A 21711-nucleotide genomic window follows, 5' to 3' on the forward strand; every position below is an offset into this window, starting at 1 on the left:
CCTGGCTTTCTCCTCCGGAAGAAACACCTTTTTCTGAACCGTGTCCAGAATCATTCCCAGGAACAGCAGACGTGTCGTCGGGGTCAACTGAGATTTTGGAAAATTCAGAATCCACCCGTGTTGTTGCAGCACTAGTTGGGTTAGTGCTACTCCGTCTTCCAGCTGTTCTCTGGATCTTGCCCTTATCAGGAGATCGTCCAAGTAAGGGATAATTAATACGCCTCTTCTTCGTAGAAGGATCATCATTTCGGCCACTACCTTGGTAAAGACCCGAGGTGCCGTGGACAATCCAAACGGCAGCGTCTGAAACTGATAATGACAGTTTTGCACCACGAACCTGAGGTACCCTTGATGTGAAGGGCAAATTGGGACATGCAGGTAAGCGTCCTTTATGTCCAGGGACACCATAAAGTCCCCTTCTTCCAGATTCGCTATCACTGCTCTGAGTGACTCCATCTTGAACTTGAATTTTTGTATGTACAGGTTCAAAGATTTGAGATTTAGAATAGGTCTTACCGAGCCGTCCGGCTTCGGTACCACAAATAGCGTGGAGTAATACCCCTTTCCCTGTTGTAGGAGGGGTACCTTGACTATCACCTGCTGAGCAAACAGCTTGTGAATGGCTTCCAATACCGTCGCCCTGTCCGAGGGAGACGTTGGAAAAGCAGACTTTTGGAACCGGCGAGGGGGAGACTTCTCGAATTCCAACCTGTAACCCTGAGATACTACCTGTAGAATCCAGGGGTCCACCTGTGAGCAAGCCCACTGTGCGCTGAAATTCTTGAGTCGACCCCCCACCGTTCCTGAGTCCGCTTGTAAGGCCCCAGCGTCATGCTGAGGGCTTTGCAGAACCCTGGGAGGGCTTCTGTTCCTGGGCAGGGGCTGCTTGCTGCCCTCTCTTACCCCTTCCTCTGCCCCGAGGCAGATATGACTGTCCTTTTGTCCGCTTGTTCTTATAGGAACGAAAGGACTGCGGCTGAAAAGACGGTGTCTTTTTCTGTTGGGAGGGGGTCTGAGGTAAAAAAGTGGATTTTCCGGCAGTTGCCGTAGCCACCAGATCCGATAGACCGACGCCAAATAATTCCTCCCCTTTATACGGCAATACTTCCATATGTCGTTTGGAATCCGCATCACCTGACCACTGTCGCGTCCATAAACTCCTTCTGGCAGATATGGACATCGCACTTACTCTCGATGCCAGAGTGCAAATATCTCTCTGCGCATCTCGCATATAAAGGAAAGCATCCTTTAATTGCTCTATAGTCAATAAAATACTGTCCCTATCCAGGGTATCAATATTTTCAGTCAGGGAATCCAACCAGACGACCCCAGCACTGCACATCCAGGCTGAGGCGATGGCTGGTCGCAGTATAACACCAGTATGAGTGTATATACTTTTCAGGGTAGTTTCCAGCCTCCTATCAGCTGGATCCTTGAGGGCGGCCGTATCAGGAGACGGTAACGCCACTTGTTTCGATAAGCGTGTGAGCGCCTTATCCACCCTAGGGGGTGTTTCCCAGCGCGCCCTAACCTCTGGCGGGAAAGGGTATAATGCTAATAACTTTTTTGAAATTAGCATTTTTCTATCTGGGTTAACCCACGCTTCATCACATACATCATTTAATTCCTCTGATTCAGGAAAAACTACAGGTAGTTTTTTCACCCCCCACATAATACCCCTTTTTGTGGTACTTGTAGTATCAGAGATATGCAAAGCCTCCTTCATTGCCGTGATCATATAACGTGTGGCCCTACTTGAAAATACGTTTGTTTCATCACCGTCGACACTAGATTCAGTGTCTGTGTCGACCGACTGAGGTAAAGGGCGCTTTACAGCCCCTGACGGTGTCTGAGACGCCTGGGCAGGTACTAACTGGTTTGCCGGCCGTCTCATGTCGTCAACTGATTTTTGTAATGTGCTGACATTATCACGTAATTCCATAAACAAAGCCATCCATTCCGGTGTCGACTCCCTGGGGGGTGACATCACCATTATCGGCAATTGCTCTGCCTCCACGCCAACATCGTCCTCATACATGTCGACACACACGTACCGACACACAGCAGACACACAGGGAATGCTCTTATCGAAGACAGGACCCCACTAGCCCTTTGGGGAGACAGAGGGAGAGTTTGCCAGCACACACCCAAGCGCTATAATATATATGGGAACAACCCTATATAAGTGTTGTTCCTTATAGCCGCTTAAATATATAAAAATATCGCCAAAATATGCCCCCCCTCTCTGTTTTACCCTGTTTCTGTAGTGCAGTGCAGGGGAGAGTCCTGGGAGCCTTCCTCACAGCGGAGCTGAGCAGGAAAATGGCGCTGTGTGCTGAGGAGAATAAGCCCCACCCCCTGGCATGGGTTAAATACATACATATAGCCTTAATGGCTATATGTGATGTATTCTTTTGCCATAAAAAGTATTATATATTGCTGCCCAGGGCGCCCCCAGCAGCGCCCTGCACCCTCCGTGACCGTCTGGTGTGAAGTGTGTGACAACAATGGCGCACAGCTGCAGTGCTGTGCGCTACCTTCATGAAGACTGAAGAGCCTTCTGCCGCCTGTTTCCGGACCTTCAATCTTCAGCATCTGTAAGGGGGGTCGGCGGCGCGGCTCCGGGACGAACCCCAGGGTGAGACCTGTGTTCCGACTCCCTCTGGAGCTAATGGTGTCCAGTAGCCTAAGAATCCAATCCATCCTGCACGCAGGTGAGTTGAAATTCTCTCCCCTAAGTCCCTCGATGCAGTGAGCCTGTTGCCAGCAGGACTCACTGAAAATAAAAAACCTAAAAAAACTTTTTCTAAGCAGCTCTTTAGGAGAGCCACCTAGATTGCACCCTGCTCGGACGGGCACAAAAACCTAACTGAGGCTTGGAGGAGGGTCATAGGGGGAGGAGCCAGTACACACCATGTGATCCTAAAAGCTTACTTTTTGTGCCCTGTCTCCTGCGGAGCCGCTATTCCCCATGGTCCTGACGGAGTCCCCAGCATCCACTTAGGACGTTAGAGAAATACCATAAAAGCACAGTATTATACTGGGAAATCATGAAGCATACATCATTTTTTTTATATTTAGATATTTTTTAAGACTGGTCAGATACTTATCCCAGACATCCAGCCACCTGTAGTTCCTGAGAGGAGAGGGAAGAGAGGAGCTTCACATCAGTCGATTCTCTTTTCAGATGCTGGACTGTACCATATGCTACAACTCTTGTGTCTTGTGCATCAGTGTCATGATCAGCCTTACCACAGCACGGTAGCCTTCTGATTGAGGGTATGAACCAGGTATATGTGCTCCAACTGCACCCTGGTAACAGGGTGAGAGAGGAGGCCAATGCTATAGATCCAACTAACACCCCTTTAGTAGGCAGGGTGGCCTCGTACAGAATAAACTTTTTGCTACCAGCCAATGTCATCTGTAATTGCTGGCAGATGTGTAACATATAGAAAGCACAACAAATTTTCTATGATTCTGCTTTCTCTCCTCGGTCCAAGTTGGAGCTTTTACTTCCTGAAAACAAGCAACGGTCACAAGACTGCCTGCCGAGCTTGATGGCAGGGTCTAAACCTCTCATTATTGTATTCATTCTCTGGTTTTCTAACATTAGGTCATTATTCTATTCAGTACACTCAGCAGTTAACTTTAGTTCCATCATTGCTATATTTTATTAAGGAGGCCAATAAAAATTCTGTTTTCTTTTGATTAACGTTTCTATAGTATTGATCAGGTGCAACAGCCTTCATTCCTTCCATTGCATATATAGTAGGTATCCGTTGAATAAACATATATATTTTCACCACAATAAAAGATGGACATATGTTCCCCCACTGCAAGGCTTTGTTTCTATATTAATATATTGTGCCACCTGTAACTAAGCAACTTGGAAAGAATATGTCACACTGCAATATGTTTAAAATTGAGTGACAAATGTCTTGAGTTCTTGAAGAGCAGCTATTATAGACTAATGGGAAGTAAGGTAGTAGAAGATTTCATAATATACATACATATATATATATATATATATATATATATATATATATATTTATTTATTATATATACACTGCTCAAAAAAATAAAGGGAACACTAAAACAACACGTCCTAGATCTGAATGAATGAAATATTCTTATTAAATACTTTGTTCTTTACATAGTTTAACGTGCTGACAATAAAATCACACAAAAATTATCAATGGAAATCAAATTTATTAACCCATGGAGGTCTGGATTTGGAGTCACCCTCAAAATTAAAGTGGAAAAACACACTACAGGCTGATCCAACTTTGATGTAATGTCCTTAAAACAAGTCAAAATGAGGCTCAGTAGTGTGTGTGGCCTCCATGTGCCTGTATGACCTCCCTACAACGCCTGGGCATGCTCCTTATGAGGTGGCAGATGGTCTCCTGAGGGATCTCCTCCCAGACCTGGACTAAAGCATCTGCCAACTCCTGGACAGTCTGTGGTGCAACGTAGCGTTGGTGGATGGAGCGAGACATGATGTCCCAGATGTTCTCAACTGGATTCAGGTCTGGGGAACGGGCGGGCCAGTCCATAGCATCAATGCCTTCGTCTTGCAGGAACTGCTGACACACTCCAGCCACATGAGGTCTAGCATTGTCTTGCATTAGGAGGAACCCAGGGCCAACCGCACCAGCATATGGTCTCACAAGGGGTCTGAGGATCTCATCTCGGTACCTAATGGCAGTCAGGCTACCTCTGGTGAGCACATGGAGGGCTGTGCGGCCCTCCAAAGAAATGCTACCCCACATCATTACTGACCCACTGCCAAACCGGTCATGCTGGAGGATGTTGCAGGCAGCAGAACGTTCTCCTTGGCGTCTCCAGACTCTGTCACGTGCTCAGTGAGAACCTGCTTTCATCTGTGAAGAGCACAGGGCGCCAGTGGCGAATTTGCCAATCTTGGTTTTCTCTGGCAAATGCTAAACGTCCTGCACGGTGTTGGGCTGTAAGCACAACCCCCACCTGTGGACGTCGGGCCCTCATACCACCCTCATGGAGTCTTTTTCTGATCGTTTGAGTAGACACATGCACATTTGTGGCTTGCTGGAGGTCATTTTGCAGGGCTCTGGCAGTGCTCCTCCTGATCCTTCTTGCACAAAGGCGGAGGTAGCAGTCCTGCTGCTGGGTTGTTGCCCTCCTACAGCCTCCTCCACGTCTCCTGATGTACTGGCCTGTCTCCTGGTAGCGCCTCCATGCTCTGGACACTACGCTGACAGACACAGCAAACCTTCTTGCCACAGCTCGCATTGATGTGCCATCCTGGATGAGCTGCACTACCTGAGCCACTTGTGTGGGTTGTAGGAAGGTCATACAGGCACGTGGAGGCCACACACACTACTGAGCCTCATTTTGACTTGTTTTAAGGACATTACATCAAAGTTGGATCAGCCTGTAGTGTGTTTTTCCACTTTACTTTTGAGGGTGACTCCAAATCCAGACCTCCATGGATTAATAAATTTGATTTCCATTGATAATTTTTTTGTGATTCTGTTGTCAGCACATTCAACTATGTAAAGAACAAAGTATTTATTAAGAAAAATTCATTCATTCAGATCTAGGATGTGTTATTTTAGTGTTCCCTTTATTTTTTTGAGCAGTGTATATATATATATATATATATATATATATATATATATATAATAAGAATTTACTTACCGATAATTCTATTTCTCGGAGTCCGTAGTGGATGCTGGGGTTCCTGAAAGGACCATGGGGAATAGCGGCTCCGCAGGAGACAGGGCACAAAAGTAAAGCTTTTACAGGTCAGGTGGTGTGTACTGGCTCCTCCCCCCATGACCCTCCTCCAGACTCCAGTTAGGTACTGTGCCCGGACGAGCGTACACAATAAGGGAGGATTTTGAATCCCGGGTAAGACTCATACCAGCCACACCAATCACACCGTACAACTTGTGATCTAAACCCAGTTAACAGTATGATAACAGAGGAGCCTCTGAAAGATGGCTTCCTAAACAATAACCCGAATTAGTTAACAATAACTATGTACAAGTATTGCAGATAATCCGCACTTGGGATGGGCGCCCAGCATCCACTACGGACTCCGAGAAATAGAATTATCGGTAAGTAAATTCTTATTTTCTCTATCGTCCTAAGTGGATGCTGGGGTTCCTGAAAGGACCATGGGGATTATACCAAAGCTCCCAAACGGGCGGGAGAGTGCGGATGACTCTGCAGCACCGAATGAGAGAACTCCAGGTCCTCCTTTGCCAGGGTATCAAATTTGTAAAAATTTACAAACGTGTTCTCCCCTGACCACGTAGCTGCTCGGCAGAGTTGTAATGCCGAGACCCCTCGGGCAGCCGCCCAAGATGAGCCCACCTTCCTTGCGGAATGGGCCTTAACAGATTTAGGCTGTGGCAGGCCTGCCACAGAATGTACAAGTTGAATTTTGTTACAAATCCAACGAGCAATCGACTGCTTAGAAGCAGGTGCACCCAACTTGTTGGGTGCATACAGTATAAACAGCGAGTCAGATTTTCTGACTCCAGCCGTCCTTTAAATGTATATTTTTAAGGCTCTGACAACGTCCAACAACTTGGAGTCCTTCAAGTCGTCTGTAGCCGCAGGCACTACAATAGGCTGGTTCAGGTGAAACGCTGATACCACCTTAGGGAGAAAATACGGACGCGTCCGCAGCTCTGCCCTATGTCGAATGGAAAATTAAATAAGGGCTTTTATAAGACAAAGCCGCCAGTTCAGATACTCTCCCGGCCGAAGCCAGGGCCAGTAACATAGTCACTTTCCATGTGAGATATTTCAAATCCACATTCTTTAGTGGTTCAAACCAATTGGATTTGAGGAAATCTAAAACTACATTTAGATCCCACGGTGCCACCTTAGGCACCACAGGAGGCTGTATATGCAGTACTCCTTTGATAAAAATCTGGACCTCAGGGACTGAGGCCAATTCTTTTTGGAAGAATATTGATAGGGCCGAAATTTGAACCTTAATAGATCCCAATTTGAGACCCATAGACAATCCTGATTGCAGGAAATGTAGGAAAACGACCCAGTTGAAATTCCTCCATCGGAGCACTCCGCTGCTCGCACCACGCAACATATTTTCGCCAAATACGGCGATAATGCTTCGCGGTGACTTCCTTCCTTGCCTTTATCAAGGTAGGAATGACTTCTTCTGGAATGCCTTTTCCTTTTAGGATCTGGCATTCAAACGCCATGCCGTCAAACGCAGCCGCGGTAAGTCTTGAAAAAGACAAGGACCCTGCTGAAGCAGGTCCCTTCTCAGAAGTAGAGGCCACGGATCGTCCGTGACCATCTCTTGAAGTTCCGGGTACCAAGTCCTTCTTGGCCAATCCGGAGCCACTAGTCTTACTCCTCTTTGCTGTATAATCCTCAATACCTTTGGTATGAGAGGCAGAGGAGGAAACACATATACCGACTGGTACACCCAAGGTGTTACCAGCGCGTCCACAGCTATTGCCTGCGGATCTCTTGACCTGGCGCAATACCTGTCCAGTGTTTTGTTGAGGCGAGACGCCATCATGTCCACCATTGGTTTTACCCAACGGTTTAATAGCATGTGGAAAACTTCTGGATGAAGTCCCCACTCTCCCGGGTGAAGGTCGTGTCTGCTGAGGAAGTCTGCTTCCCAGTTGTCCACGCCCGGGATGAATACTGCTGACAGTGCTATCACGTGATTCTCCGCCCAGCGAAGGATCCTGGCAGCTTCTGCCATTGCCCTCCTGCTTCTTGTGCCGCCCTGTCTGTTTACATGGGCGACTGCCGTGATGTTGTCCGACTGGATCAACACCGGTCTTCCTTGAAGCAGAGGTTCCGCCTGGCTTAGAGCATTGTAGATTGCTCTTAGTTCCAGAATGCTTATGTGAAGAGACTTTTTCAGGCTCGACCACACTCCCTGGAAATTTCTTCCCTGTGTGACTGCTCCACAGCCTCTCAGGCTGGCATCCGTGGTCACCAGGATCCAATCCTGCATGCCGAATCTGCGGCCCTCCAATAGATGAGCCTCCTGCAACCACCACAGAAGGGATACCCTTGTCCTCGGCGACAGGGTTATCCGCAGGTGCATCTGAAGATGCGACCCTGACCATTTGTCCAACAGATCCCTTTGCATGGAATCTGCCGAAAGGGATTGCTTCGTAAGAAGCTACCATTTTTTCCCAGGACTCTTGTGCATTGATGTACAGACACCTTTCCTGGTTTTAGGAGGTTCCTGACCAGGTCAGATAACTCCTTGGCTTTTTCTTCGGGAAGAAAAACCTTTTTCTGAACTGTGTCCAGAATCATCCCCAGGAACAGCAGACGAGTTGTCGGCATTAATTGGGATTTTGGAATATTCAGAATCCATCCGTGCTGCTTTAGCACCTCTTGAGATAGTGCTAAACCCATCTCTAGCTGTTCTCTGGACCTTGCCCTTATTAGGAGATCGTCCAAGTATGGGATAATTAATACGCCTTTTCTTCGAAGAAGAAATATTATCTCGGCCATTACCTTTGTAAAGACCCGAGGTGCCGTGGACAAACCAAACGGCAGCGTCTGAAACTGATAGTGACAGTTTTGTACAACGAACCTGAGGTACCCCTGGTGTGAGGGGTAATTGGAACGTGGAGATACGCATCCTTGATGTCCAAGGATACCATAAAGTCCCCTTCTTCCAGGTTCGCTATCACTGCTCTGAGTGACTCCATCTTGAACTTGAACTTCTTTATGTACAGGTTCAAGGACTTCAGATTTAGAATAGGCCTTACCGAGCCATCCGGCTTCGGTACCACAAATAGAGTGGAATAATACCCCTTCCCTTGTTGTAGAAGAGGTACCTTGACTATCACCTGCTGAGAATACAGCTTGTGAATGGCTTCCAAAACCGTCTCCCTTTCTGAGGGGGACGTTGGTAAAGCAGACTTCAGGAAACGGCGAGGTGGCTCTGTCTCTAATTTCAACCTGTACCCCTGAGATATTATCTGCAGGATCCAGGGATTTACCTGCGAGTGAGCCCACTGCGCGCTGTAATTCTTGAGACGACCGCCTACCGCCCCCGAGTCCGCTTGCGAAGCCCCAGCGTCATGCTGAGGCTTTTGTAGAAGCCGGGGAGGGCTTCTGTTCCTGGGAAGGAGCTGCCCGTTGCTGTCTCTTCCCTCGTCCTCTGCCTCGTGGCAGATATGAATAGCCCTTTGCTCTCTTATTTTTAAAGGAACGAAAGGGCTGCGGTTGAAAGGTCGGTGCCTTTTTCTGTTGGGGAGTGACTTGAGGTAGAAAGGTGGATTTCCCGGCCGTAGCCGTGGCCACCAAATCCGATAGACCGACCCCAAATAACTCCTCTACGCATCGCCTGTCCACTGTCGTGTCCATAAAGCTCTTCTGGCCGAAATGGACATAGCACTTACCCGTGATGCCAGTGTGCAGATATCTCTCTGTGCATCACGCATATAAAGAAATGCATCCTTTATTTGTTCTAACGACAGTAAAATATTGTCCCTGTCCAGGGTATCAATATTTTCGACCAGGGACTCTGACCAAACTACCCCAGCACTGCACATCCAGGCAGTCGCAATAGCTGGTCGTAGTATAACACCTGCATGTGTGTATATACCTTTTTGGATATTTTCCATCCTCCTATCTGATGGATCTTTAAGTGCGGCCGTCTCAGGAGAGGGTAACGCCACTTGTTTTGATAAGCGTGTTAGCGCTTTGTCCACCCTAGGAGGTGTTTCCCAGCGCTCCCTAACCTCTGGCGGGAAAGGGTATAAAGCCAATAACTTCTTTGAAATTAGCAGTTTTTTATCGGGGCACCCCACGCTTCATCACACACGTCATTTAATTCTTCTGATTCGGTAAAAACTACTGGTAGTTTTTTCACACCCCACATAATACCCTGTTTAGTGGTACCTGTAGTATCATCTAAATGTAACATCTCCTTTATTGCCAAAATCATATAACGTGTGGCCCTACTGGAAAATACGGTTGATTCGTCACCTTCACCACCGGAATCAGTGCCTGTGTCTGGGTCTGTGTCGACCGACTGAGGCAAGGGGCGTTTTACAGCCCCTGACGGTGTTTGAGGCGCCTGGACAGGCACTAATTGAGTGTCCGGCCGCCTCATGTCGGCAAACGACTGCTTAAGCGAGTTGACGCTATCCCGTAATTCCACAAATAAAAGGCATCCATTCTGGTGTCGACCCCCTAGGAGGTGACATCCTCATATTTGGCAATTGCTCCGCCTCCACACCAATAACGTCCTCATACATGTCGACACACACGTACCGACACACAGCAGACACACAGGGAATGCTCTATACGAAGACAGGACCCACTAGCCCTTTGGGGAGACAGAGGGAGAGTCTGCCAGCACACACCAAAAAGCGCTATATATGACAGGGATAGCCTTATGATTAAGTGCTCCCTTATAGCTGCTTTTATATTAATATATTGCCATTTATTTTGCCCCCCCTCTCTGTTATACCCTGTTTCTGTAGTGCAGTGCAGGGGAGAGACCTGGGAGCCTTCCTGACCAGCGGAGCTGTGACAGAAAATGGCGCCGTGTGCTGAGGAGATAGGCCCCGCCCCTTTTTCGGCGGGCTCGTCTCCCGCTATTTAGTACATTTAGGCAGGGGTAAATATCTCCATATAGCCTCTGGGGCTATATGTGAGGTATTTTTAGCCTTTTTAAAGGTTTTCATTTGCCTCCCAGGGCGCCCCCCCCCAGCGCCCTGCACCCTCAGTGACTGCCGTGTGAAGTGTGCTGAGAGGAAAATGGCGCACAGCTGCAGTGCTGTGCGCTACCTTAAGAAGACTGCAGGAGTCTTCAGCCGCCGATTCTGGACCTCTTCTTGCTTCAGCATCTGTGAGGGGGCCGGCGGCGTGGCTCCGGTGACCATCCAGGCTGTACCTGTGATCGTCCCTCTGGAGCTTCATGTCCAGTAGCCAAGAAGCCAATCCATCCTGCACGCAGGTGAGTTCACTTCTTCTCCCCTCTGTCCCTCGTTGCAGTGATCCTGTTGCCAGCAGGAATCACTGTAAAATAAAAAACCTAAGCTAAACTCTCTAAGCAGCTCTTTATGAGAGCCACCTAGAATTGCACCCTTCTCGGCCGGGCACAAAAATCTAACTGGAGTCTGGAGGAGGGTCATGGGGGGAGGAGCCAGTACACACCACCTGACCTGTAAAAGCTTTACTTTTGTGCCCTGTCTCCTGCGGAGCCGCTATTCCCCATGGTCCTTTCAGGAACCCCAGCATCCACTTAGGACGATAGAGAAATATATATATATATATACACATATACACACACACACATATATATATATATATACACACACATACATATATATATATATATATATACATACATACATACATTCATACACACACACATATATATATATATATATATATACATATACACACACACACACACACACACACACACACACAGGTTGAGTATCCCATATCCAAATATTCCGAAATACGGACTTTGAGTGAGAGTGAGATAGTGAAACCTTTGTTTTTTGATGGCTCAATGTACACAAACTTTGTTTAATACACAAAGTTATAAAAAATATTGTATTAAATGACCTTCAGGCTGTGTGTATAAGGTGTATGTGAAACATAAATGCATTCTGTGCTTCGATTTAGGTCCCATCACCATGATATCTCATTATGGGATGCAATTATTCCAAAATACGGAAAAATACGATATCCAAAACACCTCTGATCCCAAGCATTTTGGATAAGGGATACTCAACCTGTATTATATATACACACATAGATATATATATACATATATATATATACATATATATATATATACACATACATACATACATACATATATATACACACACACACACACACACACACACACACACACACACACACACTGCTCAAAAAAATAATGGGAACACTTAAACAACACATCCTAGATCTGAATTAATGAAATATTCTTATTAAATACTTTGTTCTTTACATAGTTGAATGTGCCGACCACAAAATCACACAAAAATTATCAATGGAAATCAAATTTATTAACCCATGGAGGTCTGGATTTTGAGTCACACTTAAAATTAAAGTGGAAAAACACACTACAGGCTGATCCAACTTTGATGTAATGTCCTTAAAACAAGTCAAAATGAGGCTCAGTAGTGTGTGTGGCCTCCACGTGCCTGTATGACCTCCCTACAACGCCTGGGCATGCTCCTGATGAGGTGGTGGATGGTCTCCTGAGGAATCACCTGCCAGACCTGGACTAAAGCATCCGCCAACTACTGGACATTCTGTGGTGCAACGTGGCGTTGGTGGATGGAGCGAGACATGATGTCCCAGATGTGCTCAATTGGATTCAGGTCTGGGGAACGGGGCGGGCCAGTCCATAGCATCAATGCCTTCGTCTTGCAGGAATTGCGGACACACTCCAGCCACATGAGGTCTAGCATTGTCTTGCATTAGGAGGAACCCAGGGCCAACCGCACCAGCATATGGGGTCTGAGGATCCATCTTGGTACCTAATGGCAGTCAGGCTACCTCTGGCGAGCACATGGAGGGCTGTGCGGCCCCACAAAGAAATGCCACCCCACACCATTACTGACCCACTTCCAAACCGGTCATGCTGGAGGATGTTGCAGGCAGCAGAACGTTCTTCTTGGCGTCTCCAGACTCTGTCACGTGCTCCGTGAGAACCTGCTTTCATCTGTGAAGAGCACAGGGCGCCAGTGGCGAACCAATCTTGGTGTTCTCTGGCAAATTCCAAACGTCCTGCACGGTGTTGGGCTGTACGTACAACCCCCACCTGTGGCTGTCGGGCCCTCATACCACCCTCATGGAGTCTGTTTCTGATCGTTTGAGTAGACACATGCACATTTGTGGCTTGCTGGAGGTCATTTTGCAGGGCTCTGGCAGTGCTCCTCCTGTTCCTCCTTGCACAAAGGCGGAGGTAGCTGTCCTGCTGCTGGGTTGTTGCCCTCCGACGGCCTCCTCCACGTCTCCTGATGTACTGGCCTGTCTCCTGGTAGCGCCTCCATGCTCTGGACACTACGCTGACAGACACAGCAAACCTTCTTGCCACAGCTCGCACTGATGTGCCATCCTGGATGAGCTGCACTACCTGAGCCACTTGTGTGGGTTGTAGACACCGTCTCATGCTACCACTAGAGTGAAAGCACCGCCAGCTTTCAAAAGTGACCAAAACATCAGCCAGAAAGCATAGGAGCTGAGAAGTGGTCTGTGGTCACCACCTGCAGAACAACTCCTTTATTGGGGGGGTCTTGCTAATTGCCTATAATTTCCACCTGTTGTCTATTCCATTTGCACAACAGCATGTGAAATTGATTGTCAATCAGTGTTGCTTCCTAAGTGGACAGTTTGATTTCACAGACGTGTGATTGACTTGGAGTTACATTGTGTTGTTTAAGTGTTCCCTTTATTTTTTTGAGTAGTCCTTAAAACAAGTCAAAATGAGGCTCAGTAGTGTGTGTGGCCTCCACGTGCCTGTATGACCTCCCTACAACGCCTGGGCATGCTCCTGATGAGGTGGTGGATGGTCTCCTGCCAGTACATACATACACACATACATAATATTATATATATATATATATATATATATATATATATATATACACACACACACACATATATATATATATATATATATATATATATATACATATGCACACATACACTCTGCTCACGTGGAAGTCTTTCAAATTATTTTTGTTGCCCAAATTTCAATATTATTGCAGCAGTTTCTGCTCATTTAGAACACATGGTGCCAACCGATGTTTTGATTTTTGTGAAAAAAATATTTTTTTCCCCCGAATATAAAAAAAATACATTTTTTTTTTTTTTTTTAACTAAAGAAACCCCCAACAATTTCTGAGCAGTTTTTGGGAAATTTTTTTTTCATTCAGTTGAGTGGTTAAAATAGCCTCCCGATATTAAACAGAAATTGCACAAATATTTTCATTCAACGCAATGGCACATACCCAGACAGCTGCTGGGCGACACCCCTCTTGCCTTGCACCGGCCAGGAACTAAATGACTTGTTTTATATTTTACCGTTTTCTTTTCTTTGTATATTTTATTGTGTACTGCCATATCTACAGTGTTATACTGTGCTTTTATTTTGTTTGCACTTTTTTTTTTTTTTTTTTTGAGGACAGAGCAAAGAGCTGCATGTAGCTCGAGAGACGTGGTTTGGCCACCCCATTTATATAAAACCAAGGCTTGGGTTAGAATGAATCAAATGTTTGTGAGACTATGACAGCTACTCCACTTTATAAGAGCCTTTGAAAATTTTAACAAATAAATCCAAAAATACACAAAAAGTAAACAAATATGAACAGAGATTTATTGAGGGACAATATGAAGTAAATATTTCCAAATTTCTCACCAATATAGGGGGAATTCAATTATTCACGGTAATTTACTGAGGCCTAATTGACCCCCCAGGACTGTTCAATTTTCCACTATGTCATCCTGCACTTAACAGTGATTTGTTTATCAGCCCAGAGTCAATCCCCCCCCCCCCATTAATTTATCAGTGCCAATTAAATTTCCCTGTAAGGCTCTTATGTCCAGGTGTTTACTGTAAGTGTTTAGCAGATTGTTCTTAAAGCTTAATAAATGTAAGCAGTAATACTACAGATAATTAAAACTAGAGTACTGTACAAACTTTTAGAAGCACAAATTGTGCTGTAGTCCGCAGTATTCAGAAGCTGTAACTTTTGTTAAGATACAATGGGAACAATTTAAGTGTAGGGACACTCTAAGATGTGTTAGTGAGCTTCTAAATGCAAGGACAAGGTTTTGCCAATGATCATCACTACCAATGTTTTTCAATGATCATGTGTACAGTCTCTTTATGACAATGCATGTGACAAAAAAAACAAAAACAAACATGTCCAGGTAATGTCTAGTTGTTGCGAACAGCATTCATTTCTGACTGCATAGTTCCACAGCTAAATCATTTTTTCATAGATTTCAAACTTGTATTTGATGCCATTTTCTTCTTGCATTTCAGATGATATGCCAGGGTATCTGGAAAGAACAAAAATAGGACAAAAGCAGATTTATTTTGGCTATCAAAGTGAACAGAGCTGGGCCAAGTAACTGTCGCACATAATACAGGCTCACACTACTTAATGTCAATCTCCGCCATTAGCCGTTTACAAAACCAGTAAATGGTTTTTACCTGCTCTAGTTAAAAGAAACTGGATCTTTTACTTTAAGTAAAATAAAAGGCGTAACATAAATGAAAAGTAAAAAAATTGTGTAAAATAAATATACACACACACACACATATATATATACACATACATACTATGGAAAAGTTTTAGACAGGTGTGGAAAAATAGTATTTTAATTACCTACGGGTAAATCCTTTTCTCATAGTCCGCATGGGATACTGGGAATCTATTTAGTACCATGAGGTATAGACGGGTCCAGGGCCGTAACTAGGTGTGGGCGGATGGTGCTTAGCACACAGCGCAGTTGCGCTGTGGGCGCTCCGTCCGCATCCACACTGCCCGCTGTACAGTAAATTAGTAGCGTTGCACCCGGCTCCTTCTCTGCCGGAGGCAACACTGCTAATATACATAACAAACACAGCAGGCAGCGCTGGGCTGTCTATGAGTCTCTCTCTCTCTCCCCCCATGTGCTCTGAGTCTGCTCCGCCCCCCCCCCCCCCCCTCTCCTCCTGCACTCTGACTTCCGGGGCTGCTGCTCAGCACGAGTGAAGTCTCTCTCCCCTTATCCAGCCAGACTCGCATACAAATGCTGCTTATGTGAGTATGTACTTGTGAATAACTTAAGTTTAAGATAAGTTTGTATACAGATTTTGTAAAAAAACAAAACAAAAAACCCCCCTGCACATAAATGAATCCAATATCCAGAGATAGAATATTTACAAACCGTAAGTACTACATTTTCAGTGTGTGTGTGTGTGTGTGTATATATATATATATATATATATATATATATATATACACACACACATTTCCAGAACAGTCCACACTCTGGCCTTATCCACATATGCTGGGGTGACTTCCAGAAAATGATAAATCATCAAGATCCATCAGTGCCAGTATACATCCAGTAAATAGGAGCACTCCCCAGTCTTCATAATGTTTCTTATTTTTATTAGCAGCAAGACATCAATCAAGGGGTGTAATCGATGTTTCGGTTTCAAGTGGAACCTTTGTCAAGATCATAAAGCACAGTAAATGGTCCCCTTATAAACCCTAAAGTGACCCTCCCCCTAATTAATCAATTACAATCTGTCAAGTACTCATATCAACAACACACAGATATACAACACATATAGAGACAGTACATGGACAAATACAACATACAAGTAAAAGCTTGAAATCCATATATACCGATTAGACACACGAGTCCTCTGTGAACCGCGGCTCTCAGCGATACATGAGCGGCGTGCGTTCCACTGCGCACCTTACTTCCGGTATCCGGAACGCAAGTTTTTATTAATAAAAAGCAGTGGACTCATATATCCAATCGGAAGGATCACAGTGAATCAACAGCACGTGAATTGTAGCATAGTCTTACGTCATATTATCTCCAGAATAGCTTTTTATTAATAATTTTGAGATCTGACTACACTGTACCAGCAAATAACTTTAGGATGCTGCTTCAGCTATATGTATTCCCGATATGATACTTGTCTCCATGGAGACCGGACTATTGAGAGATGGGAACTGATGTAAGATTTGAGTGACGAGGCTGTGCACTTCCGGTCACGGGTCCGGAACTTGCGTTCCGGATACCGGAAGTAAGGTGCGCAGTGGAACGCACGCCGCTCGTGTATCGCTGAGAGCCGCGGTTCACAGAGGACTCATGTGTCTAATCGGTATATATGGATTTCAAGCTTTTACTTGTATGTTGTATTTGTCCATGTACTGTCTCTATATGTGTTGTATATCTGTGTGTTGTTGATATGAGTACTTGAAAAGATTGTAATTGATTAATTAGGGGGAGGGTCACTTTAGGGTTTATAAGGGGACCATTTACTGTGCTTTATGATCTTGACAAAGGTTCCACTTGGAACCGAAACGTCGATTACACCCCTTGATTGATGTCATGCTGCTAATAAAAATAAGAAACATTATGAAGACTGGTGAGTGCTCCTATTTACTGAATGTATACTGGCACTGATGGATCTTGATGATTTATCATTTTCTGGAAGTCACCCCAGCAAATGTGGATAAGGCCAGAGTGTGGACTGTTCTTGGAATATTTATGTTTCAACAATTAAGTTGTAACTTTATGTCCGGCACCAGGCAAACAGGATTGTTCATCTTAAGGACTTTTTGTCAGAATTGCTAGATATGAAATGTCTTAGTGAAATGGCTCTACTACAGACGTGAACTCTGGATATGGACTTATGATTTTGTATTTTTTTCCCTGAATTTTTTTCTTTCTATTTCTTTCATTTTTTTTTACTTTTCATTTTTTGATATTTTGATTTTTTGCACATTTTTTTGATTTACAGTTTTTTAGACTCTGTGGCATAGACGGTTTCCTGATTTAAGAGATAGTGATATAACGTCTTTGTGTTTTGAGTGAAGACCATTCGCTCTTCATATGGATAATATTGTGACAACTGAGCTTCTATTTTCAGCTGAACATGAGCTCTTAGCTTTAACTGATGAGGATGCAGAGAGGGTACTGTCTGGATTTAGCAACTTTGAGCGGCTACCAGCAGAGAGTGCATTAGACCTGTACCATAAACTGCTTAATTTACAGAAAAAGGAAGTGGACCTTCTGCTGCATGGGCAATTTTTGTCCGACTATTATCGTAAAAAACAACTACCTAGGGGCTTCCGTATTAAAAACATCCCCACAATCGGGAGGAACAACCCAGCCTTTTGCAGCAGATGGTGCTCGGTCCTGAATAAATGCTCATTTGATTTACTTTTGCTTGTGATAGAGGAGGTAGGTGTTGACTTAAAGAAAGTGAGGACGGAGTTAATTGACTCACGCTCCGTAGCAACTGAGGTTTTACAGGCAGACACTTCACAGCAGTGGCTGAGTAAACTTAAAGATCAAATTGATAAATATCATAAAGATCTGGTGACATTTAAAAGGGCCAAACTCACTAAAGTTGAACGTGATTACAAGGACCATAGAGTCTATAGATGGCTCACGGGTAGTGATAATTCATTACCATTTAGATCTAGAAATAACAGACACTATCACAATCAGTCTCAATTTGATAGTTTTTCATCTTCAGATAGGGACTCTTCTGATTCCCAGATATCTGGCAAACCTCCCCTACCCAGGGCTAATACTCACTCTAAAATTAATAATACGGCTTTAAACGCAGGAGGCCCCACCTCCGGCGGGGCAAACACAAAAGAAAAAAAGAAGACAACAAAAGCGCAGAAGATTCAGTAATTAACCTATCTTCGCATAAATTGACGGAATCTGAGATAAGCTTGCTATCTAAAGGGCTAAGCTTTATCCCAACACCAAAATTTGATAAATTTAGATGGTCAGTTGATAAATATAAGCTGGGCAGAAAGCTCAGATTGACAGAGAAGTTTCAGAATACACGTAAAATGGACTACACTACGACACAATTTAAGAAAAGGAGTAAATATGATCCACCCTCACTAAATCCGAGTATAAAAACTTTTACCAGATTATTAGATCAGAATATACAGGAATCACTTACCAAACAGAAACATATTAGATCTAATTTGAGTCCACTTGAGAAGAATGCACTTAGGGACCTTAAAGATAACCCACTGATAACCATACGCCCCGCCGATAAGGGGGGCGCTGTGGTAATATTAGATACTAAGGATTACGACAAAGAGGCACTGAGGCAGCTATCAGATAGGGATACTTATAGGATGTTGGGGGGAGACCCTACAATTTCCTTTAAGAACCGGCTGGATAGTAGCCTAGATTTTGGCTTCTCTAATGGCTGGATTGACTCTGATGTTCTAAGCTTTCTCAAGACTGATTATCCCATTTGTCCTATGCTTTATTTGTTGCCTAAGATACATAAGACTCTGGTGAGACCTCCGGGTCGACCGATTATTTCGGCCCGGAACTCCCTATTTTCACCTGTGGCACAATTTTTGGATAGCTTCCTTCAGATATATGTTGGGAACACAAAGAGCTATATACAGGATACTAGTGATTTCTTGGGATTGATTAAAACACTTCCATCTTCGATGCGGGGGATCCTGGTCACGATGGATGTGGTGTCTTTATACACCGTTATACCACATAACGATGGTTTGATGGCTGTACGTAGAGCCTTGTCTGGTACACAGATGGTCTCTCCGCCAATTGAATTTTTAATTGATCTGCTGGAACTGACCCTTACGTGCAATTACTTTCAATATGGCGGCCGATACTATCTTCAAACAGCGGGGACTGCGATGGGCAGTAATATTGCACCATCGTACGCCAATATATTTATGGCCACTTATGAAAATGTACACATTTTCCCGCTGTTTGGAGATAGTATCGGCTTCTACTGTCGCTTCATTGGTGACGTGTTCCTGATTTGGACAGGCAGTGAGATGGCACTCCAGGAGATGCTGGAGCATCTTAATGGCCTTGATTCTCCGATCAGATTTACTATGGAATTTAGTAGAGAGGAGATCAACTTTCTTGATGTAACCGTCTATGCCACGGAGATGGGGTATGGACACAGACTGTTCAGGAAGTCCACAGATCACAATACTTTATTACATTTTGGAAGCCATCACCCAGGCTCGCTCAAACAGAATATGCCTATTTCACAATTTCTGCGGGTACTCCATAACAACTCAGAACCCGATATAGCCAATAAACAAATAGAAGAGATGAAGTTGAGATTTTCCTCTAGGGGCTATATTCAACAGACTATTGATAATTGTGTACGTAAAGCTCTAAAGATCTTCTCATCAGGAAATGTCAAGAGACAATGCACGCCACAGAACCCTTTTGTGGTCACGACAACGTTTGACACAGCTGGTCCTGTTGTTCGACAAGCAGTTAAAAATCTCTGGCCGGTGGTTAAAAGTGATCCAGTCCTCTGCAAGCATTTAAAGGACATTCTTATGCAGCCAGATAGCCAAGAGCCAGATTCTGATCTTAATGGTCTATCGATACAAAAGAAGGGGTGTTATCGATGCGTGAATTGCACGACTTGCAGAAGCATAACCTCTGGTGAATATTTCCACTATCCACATACTGGACAGAAAATTAAGATCAGCCAGCGAGTGAGTTGCACCTCTGATTTTATTATCTACACACTTACGTGCCCATGCTCTCTGATGTATGTAGGCAAAACGGTTCGTCCATTCCGTGAGAGGATGGCGAACCATCGCCTATCCATCAGAACAGCATTGAATGAGGGAAACTCAGATAAGCCTGTTGCTAGGCACTTTTTTGAGGCAAAACAAACCCTGGCATCTTTGAAATGTATGATTATAGACCGGATAGCTCCTTTAAAAAGAGGTGGGGATAGAGCAAAACTATTGCTCCAACGCGAGGCATCATGGATCTACCGACTGGACACTATACGCCCTAGAGGCCTGAATGAGGGCATCCAATATGGTATCTTTCTGGAATGAACTATACATACTTATGGGACTAATGTCTGAATCTTTATTCATCATTTTTTTCACTTTTTATTTTCTGATAATTTTTTATTTTTTCTCTTTTTTTTTGCTTCCTGTGGCTTCTTTAGGTGGACGGTCTGTGTCGCAGCCCATGTCTTTTGTTTATTGTTTATATTGTAGTTTTTTGACTAATGGTTAATATTCTGGAGATAATATGACGTAAGACTATGCTACAATTCACGTGCTGTTGATTCACTGTGATCCTTGCGATTGGATATATGAGTCCACTGCTTTTTATTAATAATTTTGAGATCTGACTACACTGTACCAGCAAATAACTTTAGGATGCTGCTTCAGCTACTGTATATGTATTCCCGATATGATACTTGTCTCCATGGAGACCGGACTATTGAGAGCTGGGAACTGATGTAAGATTTGAGTGACGAGGCTGTGTACTTCCGGTCACGGGTCCGGAACTTGCGTTCCGGATACCGGAAGTAAGGTGCGCAGTGGAACGCACGCCGCTCGTGTATCGCTGAGAGCCGCGGTTCACAGAGGACTCGTGTCTAATCGGTATATATGGATTTCAAGCTTTTACTTGTATGTTGTATTTGTCCATGTACTGTCTCTATATGTGTTGTATATCTGTGTGTTGTTGATATGAGTACTTGACAGATTGTAATTGATTAATTAGGGGAGGGTCACTTTAGGGTTTATAAGGGGACCATTTACTGTGCTTTATGATCTTGACAAAGGTTCCACTTGGAACCGAAACGTCGATTACACCCCTTGATTGATGTCTTGCTGCTAATAAAAATAAGAAACATTATGAAGACTGGGGAGTGCTCCTATTTACTGGATGTATATTTATATATATATATATACACACACACACACACACACATACATATAATAAGAATTTACTTACCGATAATTCTATTTCTCGTAGTCCGTAGTGGATGCTGGGAACTCCGTAAGGACCATGGGGAATAGCGGCTCCGCAGGAGACTGGGCACAAAAGAAAAGCTTTAGGACTACCTGGTGTGCACTGGCTCCTCCCCCTATGACCCTCCTCCAAGCCTCAGTTAGGATACTGTGCCCGGACGAGCGTACACAATAAGGA

General features: G+C 44.5%; 1 protein-coding gene across 2 annotated transcripts in view; it reads right to left on the reverse strand.

The window, feature by feature from the left end:
* Positions 1-14334: 14334 nt before the first annotated feature.
* DHFR (dihydrofolate reductase) overlaps positions 14335-21711 on the reverse strand; it is a 242800-nt gene continuing 235423 nt past the window's right edge. For both annotated transcript variants that reach the window (XM_063963917.1, XM_063963918.1), the window contains exon 6: positions 14335-15045. In XM_063963917.1, coding sequence (XP_063819987.1) covers positions 14967-15045 — 79 coding nt within the window. In that variant the 3' untranslated portion in view covers positions 14335-14966. The remainder of the gene's footprint in view (positions 15046-21711) is intronic.

Source organism: Pseudophryne corroboree, chromosome 1 (genome assembly GCF_028390025.1).
Source record: "Pseudophryne corroboree isolate aPseCor3 chromosome 1, aPseCor3.hap2, whole genome shotgun sequence".
Lineage (NCBI taxonomy): Eukaryota > Metazoa > Chordata > Amphibia > Anura > Myobatrachidae > Pseudophryne > Pseudophryne corroboree.